Genomic DNA, 24,016 nt, shown 5'->3' on the forward strand with positions numbered 1-24,016 from the left:
ATAGGCATATACCAAGAGATCGTTCTTTTTTTTTTTTAAGGTTTTATTTTCAGTCTCCATAAGGTTGTTAAGATAACAGAATGAGAAGGCATTTCTATGCATTACTGACAGTAATCAAGAAAGGAAAGGGCTAAAGATTAAGCCCTATTTCTAGACCTTAACTGTTTACATGTGAAGTTTTGTTGTTTTTTTAAATTAGTGGAGAGGATCCTCAGTGAGATAGGATCAAACCACTTCTGGTAGCATTTTAATTATATGGATTTGAAGGGAAAACACGGCAAAGCAAAACGCTATGGCTTCCAAAACTCTAAACAATGCTTACATGAGAAGGAGACAGAAGGACAAATCAGATCAAATGAGGGGGAGAAAAAGCCCTAGCTATTCATCCGATGGACAGGCTGCTTTTGTCCAGCACTGCTCACCAATCTGGGTCTTCAATAAGTAGCTGAGGGAAAGACAAGTCTTCTGGACACCATTAAAGAAATTCCTAGGATTTAGAGCCGGAAATAACTTTAGTCTCATTTTTATAGATGAAGAAATTAAGGCCCAATAAAAATAGCCAATAGAGATGTGGGATTTGCTCATTCTGCTCCACCGTTATGTGTAAAACTCCAGCAGGAACCAGTTTAAAATATATGTTTAACAAAAATAAATAAAAATACAATGCAACATAGATAATGTTAATTTGAGGTTTTCTAAGTGAGTATGTGGACTATAGGGGACCCATTTTTATTTACATTTAATACCACTGAGTTACACCATACTGCCATCACAGATACCAATTTCTAGGCCAGTCATGTTGTCTTCAGAAAACAAATAAAAAAACCCAAAAAACAAAAACAAAGAAAACAAACCAATTAGACATTCTGGCTTGTCTGAGGAAGAAGACACTCAAGTCATTCAGATTACTCCCTCTCTGGATGAATCGAGTCCATTAAGTGTGACAAATACAGCCAAACAGGCAAAATGGAGACTAAAGTAACATCTCATTCTTGTACTCAGCTGGACCACTTACTGTTGTCAACCTTTCCAATGCAGAGAATCTCTCATCCCATGTAGCTGCTGACTTTTCGAATGCCTCATGGCGTTTGATGAGTTTCTCCACCTCGTCCACGCTTTGGCCTATTTCCCGACTGGAAAGGTATGGTTCCTGTCCCAGCAGCCAGGCCTCAGCCACACTGGCGTCTCTTGAGAACTGATGTACCTCCAAAACTGAGCAAAATAACTATAAGTCAGAGCTAGGGAGCTTCCAGGGGCCATACCACCACTCTATTAATCTCCTGTTTACAGACAACATACTCTGCACAAGACACATTGTTTCTCAGCATTACCAATACCCCCTGATAGAAGCTGCTTAAAGTACAAGGTCTCCAACAGATAGTAACCTCCATTTAGAGGATGTGTTATACTAATTTTACCCAGGCCAATTATGCCAACTAACATACCTTTATTTTTATTTTATTTAGATTTGTGTAAGAACCTGATTCTTATTTGCCTGGAGCTTCTTAGTGAACAAAATGGTGGTGTAATGATCTCGGCCTGTCTGCCAAGCATTTATCAACCTGGAGGCTTGAAATGTTATAACAGGGTTAGGACATAAAAGATATTGGTAATTGAGAGGCTTTCTCAGAAGTTAAGAACCAATCTCAAACAAAAAGCATGGTTAACGCAGCCTGAGGGATTCATGGAGGCTGGGCTTAATAGGATAGACTGAATCACCAGGACCTTTTCTAATATTAAGTCTTAATAATAATGAGATTTTAATACAGGTAGCTCTTTTTCAGTCAAAAATGATACAAAATACCATTTTTCCTACTTTTCGTTCTGCACTAAATCGTCTCATGGAATGTAATTCCTATAGACCACTCCTGACCACTAAATTGTTGGTGCTACCAAGCATCCACAAACCACACAGGGTAAGACTGTCATAATCACAGACGTTAGAACTGGGAGAATCAGTCAGTGCGATCTTTTCATTTCCACAGATGAAGAAAGAGTCTGAGGCCAGGACAGAATTGCCCGTCCACGGCTGCACAAATCTGATGCCAAACCCAGGGCTCTTTCCACTCTGTTGTGCCTCTTGGCTTAATTTTCAATTTGCTGTAAGGTAGGCGGCTGTAGTATCAATACATCCAGATGCAAATCAGGGTTAGGGCTAGGGTTAGGAATGTGGTGAAGGAGGAAAGTCCTCCACAAAAGGCACTTTTACAGAAGGTGAAGGAAATTTCCTTCTTTGAATCTGTGCCTTCTGGGCCAGGGTGGCCAGCAATGTGGACAACTGGGCCGAACGTGCCAAAAGGAGCAAGTATAAATGAGCATTCATACCCTACATAAGGCATTAGAATATCACCCATTCCGCACTTCAGAAATTATATTTTCAGACACATACAAAAAAAGTAATTTGAGGGAAAAAAAACACAAAAAATGATTGCATTCATTTTAAAAGGCACATAGGAAAATGCTCTTTACTTAAAAGTCAGAGAAAATAAATTCTTACTCAGTCGTAGCCATTCCCATCGGTCTTCCCACTTGTCAATCATTTCTTTTCTCTTTTCAGTCAACTGCAACAACTTTTCCTTGATCTATACGAGAAAAAGCCCCACAACAAACTTGTTACCAGGCAGCCCATGGCTTTATCAGCCATTGTGCTATTCCCTTCCCTGCCCCAGGATTAAGAAATAAACAAGGTAAAGGAAGGTTTGTAAGATATTAGGCATAGCGAGAAAAGGAACCCCCTTAGCTATATAGAAGCACTGAAAATCTTGACTCATCTTCTCTTATTTACTAGGGAAGACAGGGGCCACTACACTCTTCCACAAAGCCAACAGATGCTTAGGAGGAAGGAGAGGACAAAGGAAGAATAGAATACCAGCAGAAAACCTTTAGAAACTCTAGAAAAGGCATATATCAAAATCTTATTTAAAAACATAATTATGAGTCAATATCAAAGCAAGGATTCATTGACAGTCCTCTGATAGAAAGACTGAGAGGAGGGATTCACTTTGGGGAAGCAGAATATTGTGGAGATAGGGAATAAGGGAATGAAAAGGTAATTATTAAGCCCTTAAGATGTGCAAAGCATTGAGACAGAGATAGAAAAGTCAGTCCTTGGTCTCAAGGAACTCAAAAGCTAATGGAGAAGATAATATGTAAATTACAGCTGCAAGACTGATGGAAAGGCTCCATGGTCCTTAGGGTACTGTGCAGAACAGAGGGTCATGCCTCTTTTATGTCACTTCCACTGATAAAAAATCATATCAGTTTCTGATGTTGAAATCACATGACAATGCCAAGGGGTTTGGTGGCAAGAACATTCTTTTTTGGGCCTTCAGTAGTTAGGGCTGCAGCACCCACAGAAGCAGCTGCCAGGCCTCATCTCCACGGGCATTACTTCCCAGGATGGTAGTAGCAAGGGTAAGACTAGAAACATGACTAGTGGTTTGGGGGGAAGCTGCTACTCTCAAGGCTCTTGGGATCATGTGCTTGTTGGTGCAAGGTATTCAGCAGTGGGTGGTGGTGGTGGCAAGGAAAGTGAGACCTTATTCCATAGCAACTGCTCCCTTCAATGATCATAGTGGGGCTGGTAACAAGACTAGCGGTCTGGAGAGGCACTGTTATTTCCGAGACTCTGGGTTTGGGGTCCTGGGCCATAATCCATCCAGGTCAGTTGAGAAGGTGGTGGTTTAATTCACATAGAACAATTTGCCTCCCACCTTTCCCCTTGGTGCTTCATCTATGCTGCCTTAGCCCCATAGGTGTAGCAGGGAAGTCAGAATCTGTTCTCCTTCACAATTGTGCCTGGGACTAGCACTCACCAAGAGGTCCAGAACTCTATCTTTCTATTTGAGGTTCAGAAATTTAGATTTGGAAGAGACCTTAGAAACGGAATCCAATACCTTCATTTCACTGATAAGGAAACTGAGGGACAGAGAAATTAAGTGACTTATCTGAGATCACAGAGCTCTGTTAGCATCTGGGCTCAAGTCCTTAGACTCCAAAGTCAGTGCTCTTTGCACTACAGCATGCTCCTGCTCAAGATACTGAGGATACAATATGCCTTTTGATGCCTATGAGATCAAGTCACTCTAAGTTCGACTTTCAGCTGCAATGCTGGAGGGGATCAGCAACAGTAATGTATCTTCTCAGCTCCCTCCTGCCTCACGGTTCTCTAGGGCTAAAAGGAGAATATTAACAATACCTCCTCTGATGCATAGTGTTTCCTTGCCAATAGAGATTTCCCAAGCTCAATGCAGGTAGTGAAGCTGTCGTTGCGGGCATCAATTTCTGCTTTGATGCCCTGATGATTGTTCATTAATAATTCAACAGATGACACATCCCTAAAATGTCAAACAATAGATGCATTAGTTCACACTTAAGGTTAATGAGTATTTTTTAAAAGGGTAACCAGTTTTTTAAAGGAAACTTTTTCACTGCATAATTAGCATTTCCAGATTTATCATCATTAATCCCATGCTCATATTTTATTGTCTAAACACACTGGCCTACTTATGGTTCCCAAAACATGGTGCTCTATCTCCTGTCTCCATGCCTCGGTACTAGCTATCTCCCCATATCTGCCATCCTATCTTCCTCCTCAACTCTTGGAGTCTCTGGCTTCCTTCCAGACAGCTCAAGCACCATCTTTTGGAGGAGGTCTTTCCCTAGAAGGTTTCCTTGTGTCCATTTCATACATTTCAATCTATTTTATGTCTCTTCTATAGCTCTACTATTAGAATGACAGCTTCGGGGGCAGGAAGAGTTTTTGCCTTGGTTTCTGCATCCCAGTGCCTAGACACAATAAGGGATTAATAAATCTTGATGGCTGATAGTCTGAAAACAGACTGGGTCCATGTAGCTAAAGGATAGGAAAGTGTGAATTCGGGATCACCCAAACACAGATCAATCCAGATCATTTTGATCATGTTTCTTAATCCAAACTAGACTGTACTCAGTCAATAAACATTTACAAAGAGGGCAAAAAGACAGTCCTTGCCGTTGAGACACAGTAAAATATCTATATTGTCTCCTGTAGACGAGTGTGACCTTCATGTCCTCAGCATTGCAACAGTCTAAAGTTATGGAATAAAAGGCAGGAGGAAGAGGATGTTGGAAGGAGTCAGTTTTTTCAAGTTTGTAGGTTTTTCTTAGTATGGACCTTTCCTATTAAAATTTTTGCGGACTAGTAAAAATTTTTCAGGGATTTCCTCCATTCCATGCCCTAGTTGTTGAAAAGCACTGTTTAGGACTATTTTTATATTCATCTTTATCTAAATTACCAGGATTGGCTCTCAAAAGCCACCGGATGGCTAAGACTTGCCCATGTCACATAGTTTGAGAAATGTAATTTTAAAATGCTCTTCCTCAGAAAACAGACTGGTAAACACCTATTTTTGAGGTCCTCAAAGTCCTAAGACCACTCAGATCAGGGCTAGAGGCAAAGAAGAAAGTGGAAGCTGATATGGCTTCGCTGCCTTCTCTAAGGTAATCCTTGACAATGTATTGGTATATTCTTATCTCTTGTTGGAGGGCCCTGGTCCACGTCAATCATAATATTTTCTAAGTGACACACATAAAGATACCCTTCTTTCAATAACATTTCCTGCTTCTATCTTCAGTGGTGGCCAGGAAGGGCCACAAGTAATGATAGGTCCTCGTGGCGTGAATGGCAGCAGTAATAAAAGCAACCTCTCAGATAACTGAACAACCTCCACTCATTTCTTTGTGCTCACAGCAAAGACAAAGAGAAGTTACAGAACAAATGTTAAGGGACAGTCCCAAGGGTACAATAAAGGTAGGTGTTGGGGATGTTTTAGAGTCAAGCAGGTAAACAAAAGTACTACTGGTCAGCACCAGAGAAAGGCCCCAGGCAGAGTGATTTAATATTCCATCTCTATGTAGAACTAGAGTTACGAGCAACTTTGCTCCTGCAGTTTATTCAACTATGAATTCCTTCCAATAGGCTGCCCACTCCCACTCTGGCTACCCAGTCCTGTTACTGGCAGAGAGTAGTACAAATGGACAGAAGTGTCGGGGGTGGGCAAAGAAGCACTTCCAGGGAGAGAAGCGTAAGAGGGAACTGAGAAATCTGGGACACTATCTGGCAAGTCTGCCAAATTGCCTTCCCCACAATGGGTCGTGTGATGCACAGGGAGAGGAGTTCTGCCTTCTCAAGACATGGATACTAACGAGACCCTAAGAAAATAATTTGCAAGTTGCTGAGGTCCCAGGGCTAAGAAAACAGTGATATCTAAGGTCTCAGGGTTGGATTAATGAACAGGGAATGGCATATTCCTCTTTTGAACAATTAACTTCATATGGGAATTAAGTGAGCTGCAACTAGCTTGGCTCAGAATCACTCCCTCCACCCTCTTCAATGATAGGGGAATTGGGAGAAGCCCAGATGAGATCAGTCCCAAACTCCTTCACATAATTACCTTGGCTTCTCCTGAGCTTCAATCTGTCTGATTACATCTTCCATCCAAAGCATGAGGTCACGCACCATGCTGAAGAAACGGAACTTGTCTCCTGTGTCAACCAGCCTCACCCTGCGTCCCTCACAAGCATCCAAGAGGGCCTTCCAGGCTTCTAGAACCTCATTCTCCCTCTTCTGAATGTCATCGGCCTTGTCTCCAGCATAGGCTGCCTGAAGGCGGGCTGCATCTTCTTGGAGCTGCCTTACCTAGAATTTTACAAAGAAAATTGAGATTTCATTCAAGGCTCAGGTCACCATAGCCGTTTTCTTCTTCCTTTCTCCTTAATTCATTAAATATTAACATTTAAGTGCACACAAAGTACACAGAACTGTGTACAGAGAAGGATACCAGACATATAAGTGGTTCCTTCACTTGAAGAACTTGCTTATTTAGTTGGGAACACAAGCGTATTACTAAGAATCAAAAAAAGTAGTGCCTAGTTCAAAGAAGGGAGCTCAGAGCTGTGTGGTAAAGGCTTTTTCGCTAAGCTAGGTCTTGAGATAAACTTCAAAAGCCTGATGAAAGAGATACTGGAGGGGAGGAGCTATAGAGTCAAGATGCACAAGGCCCATTTAGCACATAGATACTGAGTAGATCAATTTGTTTGATACAGTTTAAAGAAGGGAATAGAAAATATGGCTGAAAAGATACGGATGGGGCCACACTGTAGACAGCCCCCTAAATGTCAAGCTAGGGAGTTTGGACCTTTATCAGCTAAGTAATGAGGAACCACCAAAAATTTTTGAACAGGAAAGCGAGAAGACTGTTTCAGGTGTTTTTAATCTGACAACAATGGCTTGCAGGGGCAAAAGGCTAGAGGCAGAAAGACCAAGGAGAAAGGGAATGAGATTTTTAAATGTAAGGTTATAAAAGCCTTAGCTAAGGTCAAAGTAAGGAATAGAATGGACAGGACAGATGGGAGTGAGAATATGAAGAAATGGCAGGATGAATGACTGTGGTGAGGCTTCTTTGATATTTTTTTTGGGGGGGGGAGGGGTCCTCTGGCAGTATTTGTTAATTTTATAGCTGAAGTTTATCTCATTTTATGGAACAGATACATTATTGAAAATTTGGCTATTATAATTATTATGGTAAGGATTTCATTGAGCATGGTCTGTAAGTTAAGATTCAAACACTTTTCAGGAATACACATCAGATGCACTTGGGCCGCAGGAGACAATACTGTTACAGGAACAAAACTCCTTTAGGGCTATTTTCTCTTGCAATTTTATAGACTTCCATAATCTTTATCATTTCTACAGAAAATTCTTGCAATAATTAGCTACCTGTCTCACCACAGTGTGGTATGGGATAAACCCATTCAACCTAAGCTTTTAATCAATTCATTGTGCACTATCATTATGGGAGAGAGGACAGCTATCAGATCTACAAAACAACAAGATGTAGATGGTTGAGGAGTGGATTGGTGACAGCGTCACCTTCCATTTATAATTTGGTGACAGTTAATTTCCACATAGTCCATTGTGTATAATGGGATGTAATATTTTCTCTTTTTTTCCCTGTTAAGCTGTGAGTTCCTTGAAGGCAGAGACCCTTTTAATTAATACATATCTAATGTATAATGCTAGTACAGAGTGTGACTCAGAGGGGAAAAAAAAAGACTTGTCTGTTAATAACTTGTCAGATATTGTTTGACATTCTAGATTCTGGAATCCTGAAAGTTCTTGTGAATTTCTTCTATTAAAAACCAGGAAGCTTCCATGATTTCCATCGAAAGTTTTTCAAAAGGGTAAAAAAAAATCCTTCAGGATTTGAGGCTATTTTAGTCTTAAGGCAGTGTTTGACTCTACCCCCTTTTCCTGGAGTTTTTCCAAATTCATTTTAGAGAACATTTATTAAGTGTCAATTATGTGCTAGGTGCTATGGGGCTACGAAGAAGAATGATCCATCGTTCCTGTCCTCAAAAAGTAGGAGAAAAGACACAAGGTACAAAACAATAATACAAGCCAAAGGAGTATGGGGCATGTATTGTAGGAGAGCTAAGGGAAGGAGCACCAAGGGGACACACACCCAGGCAGCTTACCTCAAAGCCTGTTCACCCATTACCTTACCACAACATTATCTAGACTGGTTTGGAGAAGAGTCATGGGCTGTTTTATTTGAGTGATAATTCCCTTAGTGCCTCTCTCCACATACAGTAGGCAGTAGTTTGTAGCGAAGACAAAGTGATACAGATAATTCCATGGACCCCCATCGCGCCCTCCCACCACAAAGGAGAGGTGCCAAGGGCTTGATTTGCCCTTCCAAACGTGAACAAAACCTCAGTGAATCAATATCAACAATCTACAAAGAACAATTACAAAACCAGATGTCTTCCTTAGCACAAGGAGGTTTTAGAGGACAGCTTTTTTTTTCCAAATGGAGAACGTATGACAAAATATGTAGACGTGTAGATATTGAGTGGAACCATCAAATCTCAAATTCTTATTTACATGTGACTGTTACTCTATTTAAACAAATAAGCAAAAGAATTTTTTTAAAATTCAGGAAAAAAAAAGACCTATTAAATCATGAGCAATTCTTCTTCTGCCCATCTCTTGAAACACATGAATCCTGTGCTTTCTTATGGAATTATTATAAAGATTCCATTTAAAACAGCTTGTAAATGAAGATTCAAACTCTTTTCAGGTATACAAATTAAATATACTTGGGCCATAGAAGGCAATACTATTAAATTATTCTGATTTGAAATGGTCTTCCTTAGAGGTCTGGGGCAATTATAAATGTTGGTTTTGATGAAGCTCAATGGTAAATATTCTTACATGTAGTGTACCTGAATAGGGAATGCCATAGATTACAAGAGCAATAAATTCATACACACACACACACACACACCACAAAATAGTGGCAACTCCTATTTTAGCCAATTCTTTTTCAACATTTTAAACTTCTCTTGGAATGGCCACTAGGTGGCCCAAGAAAGTCCACTGGTGCCCAGTGCAGCCCAGGCTAGAGTTTTAAATAATGGGGAGACTTCACTTCACCCTTAATTGGAACTGATAGTTGGAACTGAGGTCCCACCTTTCTTGTATGTCATCACAGACACATACACACCTGAGTGCCTAGAGCCTGGATGTCATGTTCAAATGTTGTATGCATTCTCTGTAATGTTTCCACTGTGTTTTGGTCTCTTCCGAGCTCCTCGGGCAGTTTCTTGTGTTTGTCCTGTATACGTCCGAAGATCTCCTTGGCATCGTGGTAAAATTTGTGCAGTTCATAAGAAGCAGCAAGAATCTGTGTTCTTGTGTCAATGAGCTCCAGGAGGTCAGCCCAGGCCTCATTGAGACCATCTTTCCATTCTGCAATTGTGGCGGCATCAGAATGTCCAGAGTTGATGAGGTCATCTGCCATGTGATTAACTGTGTCCACACGTTCCTGCCCAATGTTTCCAGTATCTCGGGCAAATTCCCGGAATCGCTCTTGTAACATCTGAAATGTTAATAAGCAAGTACATAGAAAAGTCAATGGTGCCATTGTTATCAACTTTATTTTTAGATAGCAGAAATTCCTCCCCCTGCCACTCCACCACCATGGCAAATGAACTAAATCAAAAGGGAAAGTACAAATAATGAATATTAAAAGCAACAGATTTATATTCTAAAGTTGTTTACCAAAAGGGATGGGGGGAGACTGAGATTAGAACCCATGACCTTTTTATTTCAGCCCATTAGATTCTAGGAAAGCAAGTAACTTTATACAGATATTATGGAGTACTCAATCATCCATACAGTCATCAACCAACTTACTGTGACATGCTCATAATCCTGGCCTAGCTCGTGGGATCCTGCCACCACTTCCCTTTCGGCGATCCACTGTTCCAAGTCATCCACCTCTCGGTTAAGCTGGAAAAGTCGGTGTCTCTCATCCAGTTTGCCTCGCCTCTCTTCAGCAAGGTCCTTCAGACCTGCATACAGCTTATCTACTTTGGACTGCCGCATACTGATGCGTTCACTGGAGGACAAAAGGAAACAGAACTGAGACATAAATTACATGCAGGAGGAAATAAAAGATGGAGGGAGAAAGAATGTAGTATGAACTAACCTGATGAGAAGAAGGAAAGAAGGGATAAAAAGTGAAGAAGTAGCCCCAAATTATATTCCAAACCCAAGCAGTAAAAGTAACATCAAATAAAATAAAAAGTAACAGTAAAAATACAAACAGAGCTCAAGAGTTATTTAGGCAGAAGATCGTACTAATGTCTGTTGACTAAGGGAAGGAAAAGATCTAACGTACTACACACTTGGCCTTGGAAGTCAGGATTTCTTTCAATGCTGGGAACTGATGAAAAATCAGTGATATAGTTTTTCCATCCTAAAGCCTCTTGTGACCAAAGAAATATACAATAATGTGGTCTGACGTGCAACACACATTTTGTCTCTTCCTCTGTATTGTGTTCCATTCATTAATCTAAGAACTCTCCTCCCACCTCAATTTGATGTGTCAAATGGCTGAGATTATAGGAGATTGCTCTAATTGGCACTGCTCCAAGTGATTATCCTTCTCCATCTTGCCCCTGCTCTTCCTTCCCTGGCATCTTGGGGATTCTCAATCCATTAGATTGTAAGGTCCTTGAGGGCAGGGACTATCTTTTGTTGCTTGTTGTATCCTCAGCACTTAGTATAGTGCCTGGCACAAAGGTGCTCAATAAATTCATAATTTAAAAGTTATTAATTATTAACAGCTAGTTAATAATAAATTGATTAAATATAAGAAAAAAGATAAAAGCCAGATAAGTGGACAACGAACAAGGATAAGGAATTTTTGGTTCTTTCCTATTTCCCTGGGCATTACAGCCACAGCATTCCTAGGTACTCTTTGCCACAAAGACTAGAAGAAGACGCTAGTCGTGGAAAATAAAGATGTAATCCTATTGTTTGTTACAGAGAGATAATTGTGCGGAAAGTTGAAAGTTACAATCTTGGAAGAAAAATATTGGAATGTGATCTAACCGCCGCCATTACCCATGCAGCACTTCCTTCTATTCCCATGGAACTTGATGCACGTGATAAATGAAGGTGCTGAGCAGGCTATTAAATAGGCCTCTCTGGACATGATGCCCATTCCCAAGCAGCTTACATTTAAAGAATTCTTTAAAGATTTACAAAGCCTTTTATGTCCATGATCTCATTTGGCCCTCATCATGACCCAGCAGTAATACAGGTGTAGTGTATTACTGTAGTATTACTGTAGTGTAGAGGGTGGTATAGACATCACCCTCATTTTACAGATGTAGAAACGGAGGCTTACAGAACCTCAGTTATTTGCTAACAGTCCTATCACTACTGAATAGTGGAACCAGGATTTAAAACCAGCACTCCTTCCTCGACACAACCCTTTCTCCCTATTTATGTGACTATTCCCATACAAGTCAGAATATTCTTTCTTCTTTCAGACACATACATCACTGATGATGGCCAGGCCTTCCCCACAGGGTCTGGGGGCAGCAGGGAGTTACTTCATTTACAAGAGTATGTAGTACCTCCTAAGAAGGATGAAAAGCAAATATCCTATCCTACCTAAAGCTAACACTCCGACATCCAAGCTAAATTGTTCTATTTTGTTTTCTGCTGGAGTAAAGAAACCAACCAATCCAGAGGAAGCTACTACTGAAGAAACCCAGATCCAAAAGGGCATTACCTCTCTGGGTGATTGTCAGCTACAAGAGCCCGGCTTGTCTTGGAGAGCTGATGCACTGTCTCAGCATAATCTTCTACAGCTTGTTCTAAAATCTGGTGCTTCTTCAACATAGAAACTGCACTCTGTTCATCCTGTAAACGGAAGAAGGAAGCATTCACAATCACGCACCACCCCTTGCCAAAGTCAGCACCAGGAGGGATGGGCGTGCTACACTGATCAAACAAGAAAATATTTGGGGAAAGTGTATAGTACATTGCCTGGTACACAACAAGCACTAAATAAATGCTTATTCCCTTCCCCTCCCCCATACACCACAAGAGAAAGGGGCCTTGAGACAGGACTTATGACTGCAAAAACAGAAATAGTATTTCAGACAGCTGGAAGACAGAGAGACAGCTTTCCTCTGAGATTACCCTCAATTCCTCAATTCATCCTCTATGTATTTGTTTGTACATAGCTGTTTGCATGATATATCTCCCATCAGACTGAGCTCCTTGACAGTAGGGACTGTTCTCTGCCTTTCTTTCTACCCTCAGTGTTTAGCAAAGTGCCTGGCACATGGTAGGTGATTAATAAATGCTAGCTGACTAACTGAAATGAGCATTCCAACACACAAAGATTAAAAATCATCTTGTATATGGACAAGGCTGTAATTATGTTAACAATTAGAGGGGGAAGAAACAATGCTTTGGCAAATTTCTACTAAAAAAAAAAGAATTGTGACAAAGTAGATCTGGTTTGTCTTTTAATGGCTGGCCCGCAGAACAAAATTCTCTTCTAGTAGGCAGAGATGTCAATCAATCACAAATACTGTGGACTAGAACACACTGGGGTCAGAAGCCTCATGGTTGTAGTCAGTACCACAGAAATTCATTTCAATTAAAAAAAATTAAGTGCTTACTGCGTGCAGTGCTAACCACTAAGAATATAGATATGGAAAGGGCAAAACCTCTTGCACCCGTGGACCTTAAAATCTAACAAGAGCAGCATTTTGTAAATGATCAAAGGGGAAGCATGAGATTTGAGATCAAGACTTCATAAGGGCCAGCAACATTATGATAGTGCTGAGAACCATTCATCTCCAGACCAACACCCCTTCCCCCTCCAATTCTTCTCACCTTGGCTTTCTCTTCTGACATCATATAGAGTTCCTGTTCACTCATCCAGGCCTCAGCCTCTGCGGCATCAAAGTAATACTGCTGGGCTTTATGGGATTCTTCCAGTCTTCGGTGGCGTTTCTCTGTCTCTTCAATGAGAAGGCTCCATAGCTGCTTTAAGTCTGTAAGCCTCTGCCTAATTGCTTCAGCATTAAGGCTACTAGAGTCAGTGAGAATATTTTGGCTCCTCTCAAAGATGTCATCGATGCGAGGCTGGTGTCCCTGGATTTCCTTCTGTAGGGTCTGTGTGGGAGAGGAGAATAGGCATCAGGGGCTCACTCAATTGCAACAGCATGGCAATTATTCCAAACACTTCGGGCAAAAAGGAAACCACAGTCCTTCAAAGCCTCCTTACATGTATGTGTTGCCTTGTAATTTAAAATAATTTAATTTAAAATAATTCTTGTGAACAGTAAGTAAATTAAAATAATTATTTAACAAATAAGGCTGGACTGAGCAGAACCAGTTACCTGATTTTTCTTTATTAACAGCTGCACTGTTTGGAGGTTATGACCATGATCCGTAGAGGTTGCTATGGGCATTCTCTCTCCAACCCACAACTAGAAAGAATTGCAAACAGGAGTCAGACATAGAATCTTAGGATTGTTCTCAGAAGAGATGATGAGGCAGATAAGTAGGAAATGTCTCATAAGCCAACCTAGGAACTTAAATTGACTTGGAAACACATCAGGGAAGGCTATCTCAGGAAATGCATTCTTTGGGAAAGAAGTCAAAAAGACATCAAATTCATTTGGGTTCTATGTAATTTCTTGGACTATTCCCTGGGGGCAAGAAAATCCCACTGGATCTTCATCAATTATGGTGGCTTTGTGCTCTAGGTAGCAACCCCCATAGATAATACTTAATCAGGATAGACTAGAAGAAGGACAGCGTTCAGCCAAATGCAAAGGATAAATACTTTTGGACAATTTGGGAACATCTCAATAAAATGCCACTTCGGGGTCAAGACCTCTACTTACAATCTCATCCTCCACATCCCTGTTGAACTGATGGATCTCTTTGGAGGCTAGCAGGTTACTCTTCCTTTCATTCAGGGGTTCCAGCAATTCCATAAATTTCGTTTGCACGATGAGACGTTTGCTATCCACCTCATCTGTGCTCTTCCCTTCCTGACTCAGAGCTTGGGCCTGGCTCTGGAGCTCCTCAATCTCCTTCTTCCGCACATCCATTTGATTTTCAAGTATCTGATGAAAGAAACAGCAAAAACTTCAATTTACGCAAAACAGAGGCAGGTGGCAGCTATTTATAAAGCACGGAAGTATAGGAGCAAAGGAGGAAATTATGAATTTATGCCCAGGCTATTGCAACATCTGGTTTTGGTGACTGCCTATCAAAATACCAATTAGCACATCTTGGTGCCAGCTGATAGTTTTAGCTCTACTTTGCATTTTAAACTAGGGATTAGAAATTGGGGAACAGATTCAAATTTTCACATTGGCTAGGGTCTACTTAGTTCTGTGGAAATGGCACAAGAGCAGAATAGGAGCTAGCCCCACAAATAAGATTAACTTCATTTTATCTGCTCGCAAAGTTTCCGGTATTGACCAGAAACTAATTTCACTTAAAGTGTTTGTGTTTTGAAGTTTATTCTTTCTCTCTTTTAAAGCAAGAAAAGAAACTTCTACTAACTATTATTCACTTATTTCTATAATTAGAAAAACAACTTATTGCTATTGCTATTCTTCAGTCCTAGGGAGGAAACGGCTAATTATATTTTTATCGAAAGAAGTGAAAGACAGAACAAGTCAGACATTTGGGCTACTAAACCCAACTGGTAAAAAGTAAAGCTAGTAATATCCCCCTGCCCCAAAGTTTATCCTGATGCTTACCCAGAGTTACCTTATTTGGATAAAATTTTAGCTAGCAAACCTTTCAGAAAATGGATTTGTATTTACCCAAAGGGAGGTAAATACAAGAGAGCATTATGCAAACACAAGATTTGTTATAGTCATGCAACACATTCCCTGAGCTCACACATGGATAGCTATCTTGAGAGTTGAGGAGCACAGCTTGGAGGAAATAATTTGCTTGGGAGGATGTATAAGTTAGGGGGATATGATTGAGATTCGCCCATGAAAAATATATCTTTCACACAGTATCACATATGCCAAGAGAGTCTGATACACATCAAGGACAAGGTCATCACACTACATAGTGCACGTGGTTCTCTGACTTTGGAATCAGCCTTTTCATGAAGAAACAGCGAGAGCTCTGTACAGAATGGCCTTTTGCAAAACTGAAGATAGTACAAGAATCGGTCATAGGATTTATAGCTGGCAGGGACCTTCAAGAACATCCAGTCTAATACCCTCACTTTTACAAATGAGGGAAGTGAGACCCACAGAGGTTCAGTGGCTTGCCTCAAGTCACATGAGTAACAAGTCTCTAGCTCTGCTCCATACTTGCCCCCACGACCTTGGGCAAATCACTCAACATGACTGGGCCTTGACCGCCTCAGTTAGGAGAAAAAGAGGGGAAGGAGTATTGGACTAAATGAATAATGATCCTATCACACTTAAAAATCCTGTCATTTCTTCTGGAAATTCATGGGTATCTTTGAGACTCCTAGCAATAGGACTGACCAGAAACAGGCAGACTAAAATAAAACACTTAATAAGTTTGCTATTCATTTGATTAGAGACTCTGGTGACCGAGCTTGTGTTCCTTAATTAATGCATCTAAATATGCTCCTCTCTGAAAAACAAGAGTAATTCTACTTGCCCTTGTTTCAGTCAGTCATAAGGACTGAATCATCTTTTTCTTTTTATATTTATGTGGGCTTCTCATAGACAAGTGTCATTCAAACAGAATCTGTGAGACAGAGTGTGAAAAGGTTCTGTTTTCTTTCATCTTAAATACTGCCCAACATGATGTAGGAAGAACACTAGACTGAGGGCAACTGCTGTAACTCTTGCTTTAACTAAGCAGCAGCTAGATGGCACAGTGGCTTGGAATCAGGAAGATTCATCTTGCTAAGTTCAACCCCACCCTCAACAGTTACTAGCTGTGTGACCCTGGGTAAGTCTTTGTCTCAGTCTCTCATCTGTAAAATGAGCTGGAGAAGGAAATGGCAAACCACTCCAGTATTTTTGCCAAGAAAACCCCAAAAGGGGGTCATGAAGAGCTAGACACAACTGAAAACAACTCAACAAGAAAAATTACTTCTAACAGCTGTGTGAACTTAATCAAGTTACTCTGAGGGCTGGAGCTATGTTGTCTATGCAATAAGTGGGATGAACTACATGATCTCTGAGAGACCTTTCTAAGTTCAAAATTCTGTTATAAGGAGAACACATTCACCCAGTGGCTAAATGAGGACAGAAATACTACTGATCTATCAACCAGGATTCCTGTGGGGGGAAAGAGGAATGATGAATCATCGGCACAATAAAGCAGAATGGAAACTTCTCCTACAAAGACTTAGAACACTATTATTGTTCTGTCTTCCCAGGCTATTTTGGAACTGTCTTGTGTTGTTGCCACAGCAGGTATCTCATTGTCTGGGCTATGAACCCTTGAGCACTGTGCTAAAGCTTAAGATAATAAATGAGGGCAAGGGTGGGAAGTAAAGAATTCCCAGCTGGTAAAACTGTGTTGCGCAGATCGTGGCAAAAGAAGGTAAGATGAGTCTACCGGGCCAAAATTAAATGGAACATCCAATAGCCGGAACTACTCAGATCCTTTGGGTGTGACATACTTTAAGATATTTCTGGAGTCCACTTGGGCTGACATTATTAATAAACTATAACCACGTTGCTGAACTGGAAACAATTAGCCACTAAAATAAACAACTACGGATCACAAGGGTAAACTTAGATGTAAGTGATGGAAATGTCTGGCAATTATGTAACTCATCCAATGTACGGGTTTCATTAAAAAAAAAGACTTTTTTCCCCCTATAGAAACAATGATCCACAAGAAATCCAACTGTAAGAAACAAAGAATTGCCTTCATGTGGTAAAATGATATATATTAAAGTTCAGGACAAATACTAATATGATGATAATTGACATTTGTAGAGTATGCGTTACAAATTTGAAAGCACTTCTACATGTAATATCTCATTTGAGTCCCTCCACAGGCTCAGTTAAGTTCCTTGTGTGATGCAACAAAATACTAGATATGCATTGATAACTTTGGTAGGCAGTACTAAATGGAAATTTTCTTCAAATGGACTTTGCTATATTTTTACTTTGTATTTTAAATGATGTATGAAGTAAGGTAATATTGTCTCTTACAACTTCAAGTAATACTGTACATACTGTTTAAAGAGTTAGCTTTTTTTGGCAGGGAGGGGAAATCATGGATTCCCTTTGCCATCCTCATGAAGTCTCAGAAAACTCTTTCTCTCTGTGTGTATATGTATATGTGTATGTGTATGTATATGAATATATATTATATATACACATAGCTAGAGTTCAGTGAAAATGAAGATAGAACTTTTTTTCCCCTTCCAAATTTATGGGCCCTCTGAAACAAGGAATCTGTAGACCCCAAGTTATAAACTTCTGCTCTAAATGATACACAAAAAAATTTTATTGTTTTATATCTGAAATATACTCGTGTGAAATATTTTGCACCTTATGTTCAAATTTTTGAAAAAAAGACAAAATTGTTCTTTGTTATAATTCTTATATATATATATAGCTTCAGGAATATGTCGGTATTTGTCCTCAAAGATGTTATTCTTGAAATCCTGTAGTTCAGTGGAGAATATGGAAGTTTTCTCCAAACTAGCATCTTGACTTCTTAATTTTTAATTATTGAAGGTTTTAAAAAAATCTCCTACACAAAACTCCTATTCCATTTAATGCCTCATCGTGGAATGAGGCTGACAATGGGTTCTCAAAAACTATGCCAGCACAGTCCAAGTTCTGAAAGGTCCCACCAAATGGGCCACATATCTCATGTGAAACCAGCCTAGCTAAACGCAAAGGGCTCATCACCAGCTTAGCTGCAAGGTGATTAATTTTTTTCAGCTGCAGCAACTCTCAAAGACTAGTTAGGCACTGTGATCTGTATTGGTAGGGAAGTACCCACACTAATGAAACGACGAATGCTTGAAATAATGAAGTTAAATTACCAAGCAACCAAAATGGAGGTATCTATTTCTTGGTATCCATATCTTAGTACCCATATTCCAATGTCAGAGACTATTTCCAACAAAATGATGAATCCTTGAAATACTGAAGAAGTTAAATTACCAAGCAATCAAAATGGGGGTGTTTCCTGGTGTCCATGTCTTTTGGACCCATTGTGAAATAGAATGCTTTGTAGATTACCTGTTGCTTTTTGAGCAGGATGTTGACACTGGTAAGATCTTTGCCATAGTCATCTGATTGAATCTGGCTCTCTAGGCCATTCAGCCATTTGTCCAAATCAGCACAGCTCTGGGTGAAAAGTTCAGCTTTGTTGGCATCAAAGAGTCGCTGGGCCTTGGTCTGGGTAGTGGATTCAAGGACTTCCCACATTTTATGTAAGCCTGTGAGTTTCTCCTTCACTACAGCTTCCGTCTCTGGTTTCTCTGCAATGAGTTGCATCCCTGCCTAAAAAGCACAAGCCAGAAAATACACAAATTAATGAAGTGCTACAAGCAGTTTGTTTTATTATATTAATGTCACCAGAAGAATTCGCTTTATGCGATCCTAGCTACACATTTCCAATCTATCTCAAGAATATTCCATCAACCAGTAAGCTTAGGTGGATAAAAAACAGGTGATTAATCACACACCATATGGATTTCATGGAAATGAACAAAGGACATGTTTCTAACACTGTCATTGTTAAGTATAAGTTTCATATATTATGTATATAGGTATATACATATATGCAATTGGGACAATAATAAATCCATACCTCAGGTTTAAGTTTTACTGATTAAAACACTAGATAAAAATAATCAAGGAAAGAGAAGCATCTATGACTAAAAAAGGGGGCTGGAGTAAGGGGATGGGGCTTGGCAACACACTCTTAATTTTAATTTTCTGCATGGAATTTAATATTTGGCTCCTCACCCTCGAGATAAAGGATGACTATTTCAATGCCTACTACACTGGCCTTTCACATAAAAGGAACACAGTTAATCTTTGTTGAAGAAATAAATGATGAGTGTGAGGGGGTGGAAGAAAAATGTACAGCATATTAAAGAACATGTTTAAAAAAAATGTAATACACACCAGAAAATGGGATTTGTGAAACGGTCAGCACCACCACCATTGATAAAAATCTATCAAAAACTCACTATATACCCAGGAACTGAATAAAATTTGATAATACACATTTTACTGTCAAGGAGTTCACAGCATAGTCTAGTAACTCTAGTCTATACAATTCAATTCAGTCAACATCTATTAAACACCTACAGCATACATGGCACTTTGCTAGTGTCTGAGGACATGAAGACAAAAAAAAAAAACCTTTGAGATAACATTCATGGATGAGTGTTGGATAAAGGAGGAGATAAGAGATAAATCTTCCCAGAAAGGCAAAGTTAAAGTATTATAGAGCAAAGGAAAGCATTAACAACTGGCAGTTACAGAGAGAAGGGAGGGAATCAGGAAATGCTTCAAAGAGTAGGGGGCACCTAAGCTGAGTCTTGAAAGAAGTTAGGAATTCTGGAAAGAGAACTGGAGAAGTGAAAGGTTTTGAGACATGGGTGAGAGAGGGTCTGTACAGAGGGCTGGAGCCTAGCAGATATACAGCACATCTGGAGAAGAGCTAATTAAGCCAGTCTGGCAAAAATAAGAGTATGCTTGGGGGGAGTGATATAAATTGTAGACTATAGAGGGCTTTAAGGAGTCGAAGAGTTTTTATTGTAGGGGCAGCAGGAAATCGATGAAGATTTTTGAGTAATAGGGATCGGAATATTAATTTGTCAAGTGCAAGAGGGGAGGGAGAGGAAAGCTCAGAAGCAGGGAGAAAAGTTAGAGAACCATTAGAATTGTCTGTGTAAGAGGTGATGAGGGCCTGACCTAGGATAGCTGACATGCTGAGTAAACAAAAAGAGATAGATACAAGAAATGTTATGGAGGAAGAATAACCAGGATGTGGCAGTTAACTAGATATAGGGAAGTGAAGTCCAGGATAATGTGAAGGGCATGAACTTGGGTGGGTGACTGGAAGGATGGCATGACCCTCCACAGAAATGAGAAGTTCTCAAAGGGTACAGGTGGGGAGAGAAGATGAATTTTACTTTGGCCACATTCAGTTTGACACATTGATAGGACTGAGATGTCCAGAAGGCAAACAGTGATGTAAATTTGGCTCTCAAGAAAGAAAGAAAGAGAATATGAACACACATATATGTACATAGATTTAAAAATCAAGTATAACACATATGCATATGTATACACACAAAGATATACATATGTATTTGTACGTACACACACACACATGCACGCGCATTTAGCACGGACGCTCCCTCAGGCTTGGTCTTGGAGAGAAATCTCCTTTTCATTGTACTGTTTCTTGTTCTTCTTATCAGTTACCAGGGTTTCCAGAATGAATGAAACCATGGTAGCTGATGAGAAGAACAAGTAAGAGTACAGAGTACTCTTCACAGTGTACAGAGTGAAAAGAAGACTGCTTTCCAGAATCGAGCCTAAGAGAACATCTATGTTTTTAAGGGGTGGGAGAAAAGAGACTTGAGAGGAGTGGTCAGACAGGCATAGGACAAGAGCCAGGAGAAAGCAGTACATCATCCAGAAACCAAGGGAGAAGAGAATATCCAGAAAGATGAAGTGGTCCCCAGAACCTAGCACAGTGGGTGGCACACAGAAGGCTCTTAATAAATATTTGCTGATTAAGTAACTGATCAACAGTATGAAAAACTTCAAAGACAGTGAAGTAGGATAAAGACTGAGAAGAAGCTACTGGATTTTAGCAGTTTAAATGTAGATGGAACAAGGATAGATAAAATGTGATCAGACACTTCAAACATTCATTAAAAAATAAACATTCTGGGGAGGACTTCTTCCTTTCTCCAGTGATTTTTTTTTTCAGGGCTGGATTAAGTAATCAGTGGAGACAGAGAAAGTAACGTTAAAACTGGCTGGTACAGACGCAGTGACCAAGGAGAACTTAAGGGCAGTAAGACATCAACTGAAAAGATGTGACCTTTGTTTTTTAACAGTTAGTGCTATTTTGAACACTATCAACTACATGAGTGGCTGAATGTAAAATGTCTCTGCACAGATCTTCATACCAGTACACACCAGAATAGTGTCCAAGATACAGGACAATCCTCCGAGAGCCAATAAGATCAACTCTGAGGCCTCAACAGAAGACAGGGCAACATGTTTCTCAAATGCAAAAAGAATTAGAATATGGTTTCATCTATCTGTCTGTCTGATGGCAGCAAAGAGCTGGCTACTAAAATCACTTTTTGGGCAAAAGAAAAAAACACCTGTAGACAATTCGTTTACATGGTGTTATCATCACAGAAAACCACTATGCTAACGGTTATAAAAAACGTAGGGTTGTGCATTTATCTGGGTATGACTCAAATGCAGGAGCTATAAACATGCTGAGTAAAAAGGAATCCAAACTCACAGAATACATTTCCTCCTCAGAGCCACACCTTAGAAAGGCAGGGTCGGGCTGGGAACGTTTACCAAATATTCTCACTTACCTTTTCAATTTTGTCAAGCCACTCTTTGTTGGATGCAAGTTCTGCCATAAAGGCTTGGTGCTTGAGCCATTTGCTATGCAGATTTCTGGCTTCATCATAAGACATATCCTGGGCTGTGAGCATCTTTTCATTGATCCAAAGGGAGAGCTGGAAAGTAATAGAAGGAATTGGAAACTGAAATCAAACTAATAAATCTTCTCAAATACAGGGAATAAAGTACCCACCTCTGTGTGTAATATTCATTAAAACAGAATACTTGGTACAGAATAATAGAATCTCCAAACTGGAGGAAACCTCGGCTGTCATCCATTCCAACCCATACATTATAGATATAAGAATTCCCAGTACAAATATCCAACAAGTAATTATCCAGCCCATTAGAACTCCAAAGGAAGTCCACTGCACTTCAGCATAGCTCCATTAGGGAACTTTCTATGAAGCCAAAGTCTACATCTCTGAAACCTCCATCCACTTCTCTTTATTCTGTTCTCTGAGCCTATGAGAAAGGATTATGTGTGTATATGTATTTATGTATACATAAATTATCTAAGTAGAAATGCCACATGATGGTCTTCCAAATATAAGATAAATACTATGTATGTGGGAAGTGGATAGAATGCTGGGCCTAGAGTCAGGAACACTCATCTTCCTGAGTTCAAATCTGGCTTTAGACAGCTTACTAAGCTGTGTGACCCTGGGCAAGTCACTTCTCCCTGTTTGCCTCAGTTTCTTCATCTGTAAAATGAGCTGGAGAAGGAAACGCCTCTAGTAGCTTTGTCAAGAAAACTCCAAATGGGGTCACGAAGAACTAGAGACAACTGAAATGAATGAACAACAAAAATGGGTACATGCCCTTCTAAGTCTCCACTCTTCCATCTCGAAGATCCCTAGCTCCTTCAACCAATCTGAAGTATGGTATAAAATGGAGGCCCTTCACCTTCCTAGATGGTTACCTTTCAATGTACCAACGTCCTTCCTAAAATATAGCACACAGAACTGAACAGATTGAAGATTAGGACTTATTTATAATATTTGCATTAACTTGTCCGTCTTTCACCTGTTTGTGTCTCTGAAGTACCTATACCAGACTTTTATTTATTTTTTTTTTTTGGTGAACCATGGGGAAAAAAAAAAGTCATATAGTGAATAGTAGCACAGGGTAATGTGACAGGGGCAGAATATGAACCCAGGTCCCTTTATTCCAAATTCAGCCCACTTCCATCTATACCGCCCTGCCTCCCATGTGATCCCAGGCCTCAGTTTACTCAAATGTAAAACAAGGAGGCTGGAGGGTGTATGACTTAGAATATTACTTCGAGAACTAAATCTACAATCCCTGCTTCTCACTTTGGTATTACGACTCTAACATTTTCACTCTGTTCGCATTTCCTCTTCTTCTGTCTATCTTACGTTATTCTTGCCCCGTGTCCTGTTGATTTGTATTCCTCGTTGGTACCCAAATACCTCAAAGGTCTGAAGAATTCATCCAACATGTCTGCTTCTATCTAGAATCTGGGAAACCATGCAAAAGCCCTCCAGCTTGCGACAGCTGAGAAGTGAGCTCTTTCCCTGGCCCAGGAGATAGATGACACTGAGCCAAGCCCTAGGCTCTGAACCAGCCCCCAGTATACCTTTCATTCTGGCCTCTCAAAATTAATTAGTGCCTGCATTTTACTTTTGGCCAAATTTCCAATTCCTATCCCATACAAACCCTGCATTCATTGTAGGCTTTCCTCTAATGATCCCTTTGCCAAAGATATTCAAAGGGATGTTGGCAGTTACTGAAACCAAAAACATTTAATACTATAAAGAAGCAAACAATGTCAAAGATGTCTTCACTTCCACCCTAATAATCTTGACATGAGAAAAACTGTAACTTTTGTGGTTCAGCTCCTTCCTGATCCTACCCCAAAGATTTCCATCAGTACCTGGGGTAAATTAGCCCTCTCCTGAGGTTTTGAAACCCATTCCCCCAAATCTGCTCACTTGAACTGAAAGATTTGATGTTTGCATAAACAAAGTCAAGGAAAATGATGTATGGGATTCACTGTGCCTCTGGCAGTGTGGAAGGGACCCCC

The 24,016-nt window shown here is 40.1% G+C and overlaps 1 protein-coding gene across 5 annotated transcripts in view; it reads right to left on the reverse strand.

The window, feature by feature from the left end:
- Positions 1-24,016, reverse strand: part of SPTBN1 (spectrin beta, non-erythrocytic 1) — a 280,165-nt gene that overhangs the window by 14,749 nt on the left and 241,400 nt on the right. For all 5 annotated transcript variants that reach the window (XM_036748781.1, XM_036748782.1, XM_036748783.1 and 2 more), the window contains 12 exons: positions 21,939-22,085; positions 18,592-18,855; positions 14,269-14,493; positions 13,759-13,848; positions 13,250-13,531; positions 12,132-12,262; positions 10,241-10,445; positions 9,549-9,923; positions 6,435-6,679; positions 4,199-4,337; positions 2,498-2,582; positions 1,016-1,212 (listed from right to left, as the gene is read on the reverse strand). In XM_036748781.1, coding sequence (XP_036604676.1) covers positions 1,016-1,212; positions 2,498-2,582; positions 4,199-4,337; positions 6,435-6,679; positions 9,549-9,923; positions 10,241-10,445; positions 12,132-12,262; positions 13,250-13,531; positions 13,759-13,848; positions 14,269-14,493; positions 18,592-18,855; positions 21,939-22,085 — 2,385 coding nt within the window. The remainder of the gene's footprint in view (positions 1-1,015; positions 1,213-2,497; positions 2,583-4,198; positions 4,338-6,434; positions 6,680-9,548; positions 9,924-10,240; positions 10,446-12,131; positions 12,263-13,249; positions 13,532-13,758; positions 13,849-14,268; positions 14,494-18,591; positions 18,856-21,938; positions 22,086-24,016) is intronic.

Source organism: Trichosurus vulpecula, chromosome 3, assembly GCF_011100635.1.
Source record: "Trichosurus vulpecula isolate mTriVul1 chromosome 3, mTriVul1.pri, whole genome shotgun sequence".
Taxonomy (NCBI): domain Eukaryota; kingdom Metazoa; phylum Chordata; class Mammalia; order Diprotodontia; family Phalangeridae; genus Trichosurus; species Trichosurus vulpecula.